Consider the following 12,524-nt stretch of genomic DNA (forward strand, 5'->3'; position numbering starts at 1 on the left):
CCTTCCCACCCACTCTCTTTAAAATTTTCAACACAGCCTTTGTTGCATGGACAATTAAGACTAATTGTATGAAAGTCAGAACATTGATGTGTCTTTGGCTTCTTTCTTAGGGTGATCATTATTGTTTGCATGACATTCTCTGGCCATTCTCCTGATGAGTAAATATCTTTGCACAGCTTAATAAACACATATGTCCGTTCTCATGTTTTAATCAATACTGTAGATATTTCATCTCTTCCAGCTGCTTTTCCAGAATTTTATTCACTTATTGCTGCTCTTATTTCACTCGCTAGCATTTCTGGTCTTGTCAAGCGCAATCATTTCAGAGTTTTTGTATTTAGTTTTTCAATATGTTCCTTCCACCATTTTCTTGTTTAATCAGGGTTTGTTAATAAACCATCTTCCTTACTCTCTTATACAGTGTCACCAATTTCCTTTGCTTTTGCATACAAAAGGTCCAATTCTTCATGATTATCATACTTTTTTAGCCATTGTTTTCATGCCTCTTATGACAAAGGGCTGGAGTCCTTCACAAGTGAATGAAGATTATGGTCTTCAGCAACTTAAATTGATTGATGCACTTTTATTTTTTTTTAAAAAAAGAATCTTAATCTTGACATTCTATAAATGCTCCCTTTGACTGAAATATGAATGAACGGGGTATTGTGATACAGATAAACATTAAACAGAGTGTGAAAAAAATATTTTTAATAAAGTAGCATTGTTTACATAAATAATTCCAAACATAATACATTTATCTCTCAGCTCCAGTCTTCACGAAAGTCATATGTTTACAGTCTGTATTTCTGGTATCCAACTCCAATCCTTTGTTTCCCTGACATTTCCAGGTAAGTTATACTGATTTGTCCTCCACATGATTCTATACAGCTCCGTGTAAGTACATGGCAAGGAACTTACTGAATGTCTCTGGACGATACCCAGACAGTCCAGCAGGAACCTAAGGAAAAGAAACCATCAATCTCTGAACACATGCAGATAAAAAAAAGTTTTTTTTAAATTATGAGGTATGGAAGCATAGTGGTTATGTTGGTGGACTAGTAATTCAGATCAAAACCAGATTAATTTTAAATCTTACTGGGGAATTTAAATAAATCTGAAATAAAATGCTGGTATCAGTAATGTAATCATGAAACTACCGGATGGTGATTTTAAAAAATACCTTCAGTTCTATCTGCTAACTTTACCCAGTTTATTTTATGTGACCCTAGGCCCACAGCAATGTGGTTGACTTTCTTCTGCAATGGTTGAGCAAACCCCTCAGCTACCTTCAAGGGCAATTAGGGATTTGCTTCTTGACCTTTTGGCTAAGATCAAGCCCAAGATCAGATGCAATGTTTTTTGTCAGCTCAGATCTTGTATGTATGTCTTGTGGGGACCATGAATTGGATTTGATCGGAATTGGTTTTAAGAGCCAGCAAGGAGATGGATTAAGGGCTTGCCCTGTCCAGTCAATGCATTGTTTTTTTTAAAATAAGGATGGGTAATCCTGTGAATGAAAAAAAATCTGGAGATATCATATCCAACATATTAAAATAATCCCATTAATTTTCTGTGGGGCATATCTACTGCATAGCGTGATGCTAACCATGAAAAAGGCTTACTTACAGCAAGGTCCACATTTATTGGATCATTAAAACTGATCTAAATTGCTCAGTTAAATGTGCAATAAGTTAATTTCTGGTCTTGGTCGATTCAGTCATTGTGGTGTGACAATAACAGAGAAAAGGAGAGGGAGTGAGGAAAAAATAATTCCATTAAACTCAGCAACAAGTTCTACTCTGGATTGCTATTCAACAGGTAATGCTGTAATATGTGACAAGATGGCGATACCTCCACATAGGAACTCATCTGTTGACATTCACTGAATAGCATCATAAGGAAACAATCCATTTTGGAGATAATAGAAAACTGCAGACATCATGTCAGAAACCACTGATTTTAAAAATGGCACTGCCATTGCTGATGCGTGTTCTTAAGGATCACTTTCCCCACAGTTCAATTTGTACTCACCTGGACTATTTTCCTTCTGATTGTTGGGCAGCACTTTGCATAATCATACAGTAGCTGATCTTGATCTAACCAAATTAGATTTTTCACACCATCATTTGATTGTAGATCTGTGGTATTTAGCTGCAACACAAGGAACTGGAATACCCTTCCATTTGTGGCAATGCATTGCACTGTAATAGGATTGTCCAACACCTTTGGCTCTTCCTGTGGGATAGAAAAGAGCAAGTTCAGTTCTCCTCAGCTGGTGCAAAACAATCAGTACAGTAAACAAGATTCTAGATTGTTTCAGCTACATTCAATTACATGGAGAGCAGCCAGACATTGGATTCAAAGTTCCAAGACATTTGACCATATGAGCAGAGGCTGCAACATGAAAAGATAATTGATGGATGGCTGCCTGCCAAAGAATCAGAGAGCACAGAAGGAGGCCATTCGGCCCATCAAGCCTGCACTGACCACAGTGGCATCCAGATCCTATCCCCCTAACCACATGTATTTACCCTGTTAATCCCCCTGACACTAAGGGCCAATTTAGCATAGCCAATGCACCAAATCTACTACATCTTTGGACTGTGGGAGGAAACCGGAGCACCCGGTGGAAACCCACGGAGAACGTGCCAACTCCACACACAGTCACCCAAGGCCAGAATTGAACCCGGGTCCCTGGTGCTGAGACAGCAGTGCTAACCACTGTGCCACCATACCACCCCCACTGAATTCAAATTTCACCATCTGCCGTGGTGGGATTCAAGCCCGGGTCCCCAAAGCGTTACCCTGGGTCTCTGGAATTCTAGTCCAGCGACAATATCAGCTGCTCAATGTGATCTCCATAATAAGGTGATAGGTAAAATTAGCAATGATGTGGCAATATCAAAACCCTGAGATCTGCACTGGACTCAAACAGGGCTGTGTCCTGACACTGACATTCACTGGCATATTCTTTTCTTGTGCTTTAAGGTCATCCACAGAGGGTGTCCACTTAGTTCAAAAACTGAAAGCTGTACAAGCCTTGCTCGCCTGAGATTCAAGACAAAGGTGCACCAAGTTCTCAGAGTTGCTCTACACAGATGCTGCTGCACTGGCATTCCATATCTCAGCAGCAAATAGACAGATTGAGAGTTTGGTTTGACCATCAGCATCAGAAAGACAAATGTCATGGTCCAGGATCTTGCCATCTATCAGCACTGACCATGCGACACTGGAGGTTGTTCACATATCTAGACTTCTCAAACTCCTGCAATCTGCCACTTGATGGCGAAATTAACAAAAGCATTGCAAAAGCTGCAGTTCTAATGTCCAAGCTCAGTAAGAGTGTGTGGAACAACAGCAACCTGATGGAGAACACCAAACCTCTTCCCCCTGGATAGTGGTGAACCCTGGACAACATAGACTGGACAAAAGACTGAACAGTTTCCAACTTCACAGTCTCAGACTTTTCCCTGGCATCTCTTGACAGGACAACATCACCAACTCAGAAGTCCTGGAGTGTGCTAATTTCATTGGCAAACACACATTACTAAGCCAATGATGTTAGTGCTGGCTCAGCCACATTCACCGGATGGATGACTGCCACGTACCCAAACACCTGTATGGTAAACTGTGTCCCAGTGACCAATCTGTTGGGTGTCCATACCTTGGCTATAAGGACACCTACAAGTGAGATATGAAGATGGGTGGACATTGACACTGACAACTGGGAGACAGTCGCTGATGGCCATCACCTCTGGAGGCTGACTGTTTAAAGTAGCATTGGAGTGGGGCACCTGAGCCACACCAGATGATGCTTAACAGAGATAACCATCACAGTGCAGTCCACCTATGAGACAGAAAGCTGCCATCTCCAGACCACACTAGGCAGTGCATTCCAAATCCTAATCACTTGCCACCTTAAAGTTTTTCTTTTGCCAACCATTTTAAGCTTATGCCTTCTGATTATCAAGCCTTCAACTATCGGAAACAGTTTCTCATTGTTTACCTCTAACCACCACACCTCTATCAAATCTCCTCAAATCCTTCTCAGTTCTAAAGAGAAAACCCCTAGTTTTTCCAGTCCATCTAATTAACAGGAGGATTCAGGGTTGAGGGATTACTGAGAAAACTTCTTCTGTAGTTTCTCCAAAGCCTTCACAGCTGCCTTAGCTCTACCACAGAGTCTAACTGGAGCTGAACTGGAATTTTATACTGGTGATCATTATCACAAAAGCAGATGATCTGGTCTTCATCACATTGCTGTTTGTGGCAGCTTACTGTGCGCAAACTGCCCAATGCATTTTCTACATGACAACAGTGACTGCACTTCAAAAATTACTTCATTGGCTGTGAAGTGCTTTGTGATGTCTGATGGTCATGAAAGGTGCTTCTTAATTGCAAATCGTTCTTCTTTTAATAACTTCCTGACTTGTATTCTAGGATTCTATTTATGAAGGTCAGAATCCCATTTGCTTTATTAACCTGCTCTGCCACTTTCAAAGATATATGCACAAACACGTCAAGATATCTGTTCTTGCATTCTGCCTTTAAAATTATACCTCACATTTTCGTACACTGAATTTTATCTGCCCATCAATTTCACCAGCCTGTTTATAACCTCTTAATCTATTACTATCTTCCTCACTTTCAGAATTTGCAGATGTCTCAAATACTGGAAGTGTAAACTGTTCCCAAGTCCAACTCATTATTGCACATCAAAAACAGTAATGTTCCTAGTACTGAACCTGGATCAGGAGTTTTATCCACTTTAATTACAGCCAGTCTCATTATCTATTTTTACCTCATCCTGTATCCTGGAAATCTCCTTATTTATCATAGGTCTGGAAAATTCTTCTTCCTTGGTAAACACCAATAGTACAAAGAGTTCATGTTTGAAGGTCATCGACCTGAAGTGTTAACTGTTTCTCTCTCCACAGATGCTGCTAGACCTACTGAGTATTTTCAGCATCTTTTGTTTGATTTCCAGTATCAGTAGTATTTTGCTTTTGTACTCTGTTGTACATTCTGCCTCCACAAATAGATCTCGAGTTTTGTCCCAATCAGCCTCGCTTCTTCCAACAATCATTTTACTGTTAATGTCTATAGACATGATGTGGAGATGCCGGCGTTATAATGTCTATAGATACAAAGAACAAAGAACAATACAGCACAGGAACAGGCCCTTCGGCCCTCCAAGCCCGCGCCGCTCCCCGGTCCAGGATTGAATCCTGAATCCAGGATCCCCGCCCAATTTTCCAGCCTATCTACATACCAATATCCTATCCACCGAGCTGTCCCTCACAGCTACGATGCTTTGTTCATTACAACCTATTAACTCACCCCCACCCCCCTATTCCAGACCATGTGATCCCCAGGGAGAGGCGAAAACCCAGAGTGAAAAACCCCAGGGCCAATATGGGGAAAAAAAAAATCTGGGAAATTCCTCTCCGACCCCCTGAGGCGATCGAAACGAGTCCAGGAGATCACAATGGCCCTGATCGGAAAATGCTTCCCAACCCTAGTCATTTCCACTTCCATGAACACCATATGAATTCCCTGCCCCCGAGACAGGTTCCCAACTATCCGCAGTCTCGCTCTGTACTGGCACCAGCAAGATGATCATAGAATGAAGCCTTGAAACGAGAAACAAGGAACAATTAGCCCGCGCCGCTCCCTGGTCCAAACTAGACCACTCTTTTGTATCCCTCCATTCCCACTCCGGTCATATAGCTGTCTAGATAAGTCTTAAACGTTCCCAGTGTGTCCGCCTCCACCACCTTGCCCGGCAACACATTCCAGGCCCCCACGACCCTCTGTGTGAAATATGTCCTTCTGATAGCTGTGTTAAACCTCCCCCCCTTCAAAGAACAAAGAACAGTACAGCACAGGAAACAGGCCTTCGGCCCTCCAAGCCTGTGCCGCTCCTTGGTCCAACTAGACCAATCGTTTGTATCCCTCCATTCCCAGGCTGCTCATGTGATTATCCAGGTAAGTCTTAAACGATGTCAGCGTGCCTGCCTCCACCACCCTACTTGGCAGCGCATTCCAGGCCCCCACCACCCTCTGTGTAAAAAACGTCCCTCTGATGTCTGAGTTATACTTCGCCCCTCTCAGCTTGAGCCCGTGACCCCTCGTGATCGTCACCTCCGACCTGGGAAAAAGCTTCCCACTGTTCACCCTATCTATACCCTTCATAATCTTGTATACCTCTATTAGATCTCCCCTCATTCTCCGTCTTTCCAAGGAGAACAACCCCAGTCTACCCAATCTCTCCTCATAGCTAAGACCCTCCATACCAGGCAACATCCTGGTAAACCTTCTCTGCACTCTCTCCAATGCCTCCACGTCCTTCTGGTAGTGCGGCGACCAGAACTGGACGCAGTACTCCAAATGCGGCCTAACCAGCGTTCTATACAGCTGCATCATCAGACTCCAGCTTTTATACTCTATACCCCGTCCTATAAAGGCAAGCATACCATATGCCTTCTTCACCACCTTCTCCACCTGTGTTGCCACCTTCAAGGATTTGTGGACTTGCACACCTAGGTCCCTCTGTGTTTCTATACTCCTGATGACTCTGCCATTTATTGCATAACTCCTCCCTACATTATTTCTTCCAAAATGCATCACTTCGCATTTATCCGGATTAAATTCCATCTGCCACCTCTCCGCCCAATTTTCCAGCCTATCTATATCCTGCTGTATTGCCCGACAATGCTCATCGCTATCCGCAATTCCAGCCATCTTTGTGTCATCTGCAAACTTGCTGATTACACCAGTTACACCTTCTTCCAAATCATTTATATATATCACAAATAGCAGAGGTCCCAGTACAGAGCCCTGCGGAACACCACTGGTCACAGACCTCCAGCCGGAAAAAGACCCTTCGACCACTACCCTCTGTCTCCTATGGCCAAGCCAGTTCTCCACCCATCGAGCCACTTCTCCTTGTATCCCATGAGCCTTAACCTTCTTAACCAACCTGCCATGTGGGACTTTGTCAAATGCCTTACTGAAATCCATATAGACGACATCCACGGCCCTTCCTTCATCAACCGTTTTTGTCACTTCCTCAAAAAACTCCACCAAATTTGTAAGGCACGACCTCCCTCTTACAAAACCATGCTGTCTGTCACTAATGAGATTGTTCCGTTCTAAATGCACATACATCCTGTCTCTAAGAATCCTCTCCAACAACTTCCCTACCACGGACGTCAAGCTCACCGGCCTATAATTTCCTGGGTTATCCCTGCTACCCTTCTTAAACAACGGGACCACATTCGCTATCCTCCAATCCTCAGGGACCTCACCCGTGTCCAAAGAAGCGACAAAGATTTCCGTCAGAGGCCCAGCAATTTCCTCTCTCGTCTCCCTGAGCAGTCGAGGATAGATGCCATCAGGCCCTGGGGCTTTGTCAGTTTTAATGTTCCCTAAAAAACCTAACACTTCCTCTCTCGTAATGGAGATTTTCTCTAACGGGTCAACACCTCCCTCCGAGACACTCCCGGTTAACACGCCCCTCTCCTTCGTGAATACCGATGCAAAGTATTCATTTAGGATCTCCCCTATTCCCTTGGGTTCTAAGCATAATTCCCCTCCTTTGTCCCTGAGAGGTCCGATTTTCTCCCTGACAACTCTTTTGTTCCTAACGTATGAATAGAATGCCTTAGGATTCTCCTTAATCCTGCCTGCCAAGAACATCTCGTGCCCTCTTTTTGCCCTTCTAACTCCCCGTTTGAGATCTTTCCTACTCTCTCTGTATTCCTCCAGAGCTCCATCTGTTTTCAGTTGCCTGGACTTAACGTACGCCTCCCTTTTCATTTTAATCAGATCCTCAATTTCCCTGGTTATCCACGGCTCTCGAATCCTACCTTTCCTATCTTTCCTTTTTACAGGCACATGCCTATCCTGCAGCCTTATCAATAGTTCCTTAAAAGACTCCCACATGCCAGACGCGGACTTACCCTCGAACATCCTCTCCCAATCAATATCCACCAATTCCTGCCTAATCCGGCTATAGTCAGCCTTCCCCCAATTTAGCACCCTGCCTGTAGGACAGCACTCATCCTTGTCCATTACTATCCTAAAGTTAACAGAGTTGTGGTCACTATTTGCCACATGTTCCCCTACCGAAACTTTGACGACCTGACCGGGCTCATTTCCCAGAACTAGGTCCAGTATAGCCCCCTCTCTAGTCGGGCTATCTATATACTGTTCCAAAGAACCTTCCAGTACGCATTTTACAAATTCCTCCCCGTCCGGTCCCCCAGCTCTAAGCACTTTCCAGTCTGTGCCAGGGAAATTAAAGTCCCCCACTACAACAACCCTATGTTTTCTGCACCTATCCAGAATCTCCTGACATATCCTTTCCTCCACTTCCCGTGGGCTGTTGGGTGGTCTGTAGTACACCCCCAGCATAGTGACTGCACCCTTCCTGTTTCTGAGTTCCACCCACAGCGACTCAGTACATGACCCCTCTAAGTTGTCTACCCTCTGCACCGCGGTAATATGCTCCTTAACTAATATCGCTACTCCCCCACCTTTTTTAGCCCCTCCTCTGTCTCGCCTAAAACACTGATACCCCGGAATATTCAGCTGCCAGTCCTGTCCTTCTTTTAACCAAGTTTCCGTCACCGCAACCACATCCAAATTCCGCACAAGCATTAAGGCCCTAAGTTCGTCTGTTTTACCCGTTACACTCCTCGCATTGAAGCAGATGCACTCCAGACCTCCAGGCCCAGTCAGGTCCTCCTCCTCCAGAGTGCTCCTCTTCTTAGCTAGCCTTGCCCTGGCCCCCAGCTCGACCCCAGCCTCAGTATTTACTGACCTCCTGTTTTGTTCCCCACCCCCCTGCCACACTAGTTTAAATCCTGCCGAAACACTCGAGCAAAACTCCCAGCCAGGATATTTGCTCCCTTCCAGTTAAGGTGTAACCCATCCTTTCTGTACAGTTGCCATCCTGACTTGAAGATTTCCCAGTTATCTATGAATTTAAAACCCTCCCTCTTGCACCAGTCCTTTAGCCACGCGTTCAACTGTAGAATCTCCCTGTTCCGAGCCTCACTTGCACTAGGCACCGGGAGCAGTCCAGAGATTGCTACACTGGAGGTCTTACTTTTTAGCCTAGCACCCAACTCCCTGAATTTCTCTCGTATGACCCCCCTGCTCTTCCTACCTACATCATTTCCCCCAATGTGTACAATCACATCCGTTTGACTACCTTCCTTTTTAAATATGCTTCCTACCCTCTCGGAGACATCCAGTACCCCGGCACCAGGGAGGCAGACTACCATCCTGGATTCTCGTTCAGTCCCACAGAAGCGCCTGTCCGTGTCTCTAACTATTGCGTCCCCCACAACTATCGCTCTCCTAAACCCCTTCTTTCCCTTCCGGACCCCTGAGCCTGTCTCCGTGGAGGCGATCTGGTCCTCGTGGCTTACCCCTGGAGGGTCATCCCCCTCCACAGAATCCAAAACAATATACCTATTGTGGAGGGGGACAACCACAGGGGATCCCTCCACAGACTGCTCACTCCCTTCCCTTCTCCCATCTGTTGTCCATCCCTTTCTCTTATGGGAGACTGCCACTGGGGTGCTTTCTGGCACATCACCCTTCTGACTATTACCCCTCCTAACCGTGACCCACGTGTCTTCCTTCCGAGACCCTGGTGTCACTACCTGACTATAACTTTTATCTATGACTCTCTCATTTTCCCTAACTAAACTGAGTTCATCGAGCCTCAGCTCCAGCTCCCTTACACGATCCTTCAGGAGATGCAGTTCCACACATCTGACACAGATATGGACTTCCGGGAGGCAAGTTGTCTCCAGGAACTCCCACATCCCACACCGAATGCAGTATACTGGCCTCCCACTCATACCAGCCATGTCCTTTTTAGTTTTGGGGATAAAACAAAAAGGGGGTGTAACCGAAGAAAAACAAACAAACAACCTTCCTCGCCGAAGCCCTGTGAGCCAAAGCCCTTTTAGCTCTCACTCTGTCTCCTGCTCACTCCACTGCCCGCTAACGACGCTGCCCGTTCAAAGGTGCGGCCTACTTTTAAACCCTCCAAAATCTTCCCAGGCTGCTGCTGGGCCTATTTCCTGTTTAGAAAAAAAAAAACCTCCGATTTTTTTCACTAATTGAACTGAAAAATAATTAAATAAATTAATTACTCTACTGCAGCCCGAGCAGCACTCCCACAGTGAGACACCAACTGTCACACTCTACTGCAGCCCGAGCAGCACTCCCACAGTGAGACACCAACTGTCACACTCCACTGCAGTCCGAGCAGCACTGAAGACGAAGTCTATAATAAGTCTATACAATAGTATACAATATCTATAGATACAATGTCTATAGATACATTATTGGATTGCCTTTTATGTTAGTTGCCATATTATTCTTGCACACGCTTTCATAAGAACATAAGAAATAGGAGCAGGAGTAGGCCATCTGGCCCCTCAAGCCAGCTCCGCCATTCAATAAGATCATGGCTGATCTGATAGTAGGTTCAGTTCCACTTACCCGCCCGCTCCCCATAACCCCTTTCCTTTATTTTGTTTTCCAATTCTCCTCTGTATTTCTTGTATTCAACTTTCTCCCTTGTGTTATTAAGGTGACATTTGTTATATGTCTTTTTTTCAGCTTTATTTTACTAACTCCTTTATCATCAAGGAAATTTTGGTTGCCCTTCCTTTCTCCCGTGTGGCAGTGTAACCAGACTGTACCTGAATCATCACTTCTTAAAGGCCGCCCATTGCTCAATTACATTTCTATTTTCCTTTTTTTGACTCTAATTTAGCTCAATTTTCAATTCATTGAAATTAGTCCCCCTCCAATTAAGAACAAAGAAAAGTACAGCTAAGGAACAAGCCCTTTGGCTCTCCAAGTCTGTGCCGATCATGATGCCCTAACTAAACTAAAAAAACCTCGGCCCTTACTCTACCCGTATCCCTTTATTTTTATTTTAGTTTGCTCCTTGTCCTTCTCCACAACTAAGCTTACAATAATATGATCACCATCCCCAAGATGATTCCTAACTGTGACATTCTCTATTTCACCTGCTTCATTCCTTAGGATTCAATCTAGCAGTGCCTCCTTCCTCACTGGGCAGATAAACAACTGGAAAAAATTCTTCTGAGCACATTTTAGGAATTCTCCCCTTTCTGTCTTTAATACAATCACTGCCCAGTCAATATTCTGTATAAAGTTTCCCACAATCACCATTCTATAATTCTTGCACCTCTCTAGTTTCTTTGCAAATCTGCTCCACTATTTCCTTCCCTTCTGATTTTTCTACACCCCAAATGAAAGATGCAATAACACCATGACCACTGAGTTAAAGCTGAGTGCACTCCCAAACTACAAACACATTTAGTAAGCAGAATTTCTACTTCACACATACATATTACAATGTATGCACCAGAGATGGCAACACTTACACCATATAGAAGCTTTGCCCTTGAAAGCGCATTTGCAAATGCAAACATGATCATCTTGGCCTTCAGTGGTTCTGGTCTGAACTTTGCCTTATTAATAGAAGATTCTGCAAAATATAGTGTGTGCGCGTGAGGAAAAGGGTACCCATCACGGAAACCTGTAAAAACACAATTAAAAGAATTGTAACTGGGTGAGAACATTACAGAAGAAGTGCTAACTACAAAAAGAATACTGTAGGCAAACCCTATTGACCTGTGAATGCTTGATGTCCCCAAATCAAAATATATGTCACAAACAGCATTTAATTAAACTGGAAAGTAAATTCTTGGATTACACCGCTTTCCAGCACCATTTGAGATATTTCTTTGCTTTCTCTCCATCAGCCCCTTCATAATCCCATTAACAGCAAAAACAAATAAAGGTGTGATCAGTGTTTTGCCAATCCAACTCTGAATGCTAAGCCACATGTAAACATGCTACTTTATCAAAAACATACCTGTGTCATTGCGTACTTCATAGACATGTGTTTGCTGCAGGTCAATGTTAGGAGAGATGGGATAGAAGGTTGGGAGGGCATGAGTCTCAGTGCTTAATATCTCCTCAGTTCCTGCTACTGCTGGTAAAGGCTGCTTACTACTCAAGAGGATTCCATTCAAACCACAAACCCGGAATAGGTCAGACTCTGCAAGTAAAATAAAATATTCATTAAACAGGGAACTAACTATTGGATAAACTCATCAGCTGTCCTATAATTTCCCCTCCTCCGCGCTGATCTCTTTAGGGTGCTTGTTCTCTTTAGTCATCTCGTGGGTCAACTGTCCACATGCTAACCTATACATATCGTTTGACTGTCAGAAACATAACAATTGCACATGTATTTCTCAAAAGAAGTCCAGATTAACTGGTAAAATTGCAAATTTTGAAGATTTGAATAAGATGGAAAATCAACAGCGGGTCCATCAAAATCTGAAGAGAGGACAGATCACAACTTTATGTATAAATCCTTCCAAAACATTACGTTCAGTTCTGATGATGTCCAGTTACCCATTTTTAGTTTCCAGCTATAGTTGAATGACAGCTGT

At 43.9% G+C, this 12,524-nt stretch overlaps 1 protein-coding gene across 1 annotated transcript in view; it reads right to left on the bottom strand.

Moving 5' to 3' along the window:
* Positions 1-688: 688 nt before the first annotated feature.
* The window catches only part of mrpl37 (mitochondrial ribosomal protein L37), a 30,674-nt gene continuing 18,838 nt past the window's right edge, over positions 689-12,524 (bottom strand). Inside the window, exons 4-7 of the mRNA XM_078218260.1 lie at positions 11,939-12,124; positions 11,445-11,599; positions 2,032-2,235; positions 689-958 (exon numbers count right to left, since the gene is read on the bottom strand). Coding sequence (XP_078074386.1) covers positions 881-958; positions 2,032-2,235; positions 11,445-11,599; positions 11,939-12,124 — 623 coding nt within the window. The 3' untranslated portion in view covers positions 689-880. The remainder of the gene's footprint in view (positions 959-2,031; positions 2,236-11,444; positions 11,600-11,938; positions 12,125-12,524) is intronic.

Source organism: Mustelus asterias, chromosome 8 (assembly GCF_964213995.1).
Source record: "Mustelus asterias chromosome 8, sMusAst1.hap1.1, whole genome shotgun sequence".
In the NCBI taxonomy this organism is placed as follows: domain Eukaryota; kingdom Metazoa; phylum Chordata; class Chondrichthyes; order Carcharhiniformes; family Triakidae; genus Mustelus; species Mustelus asterias.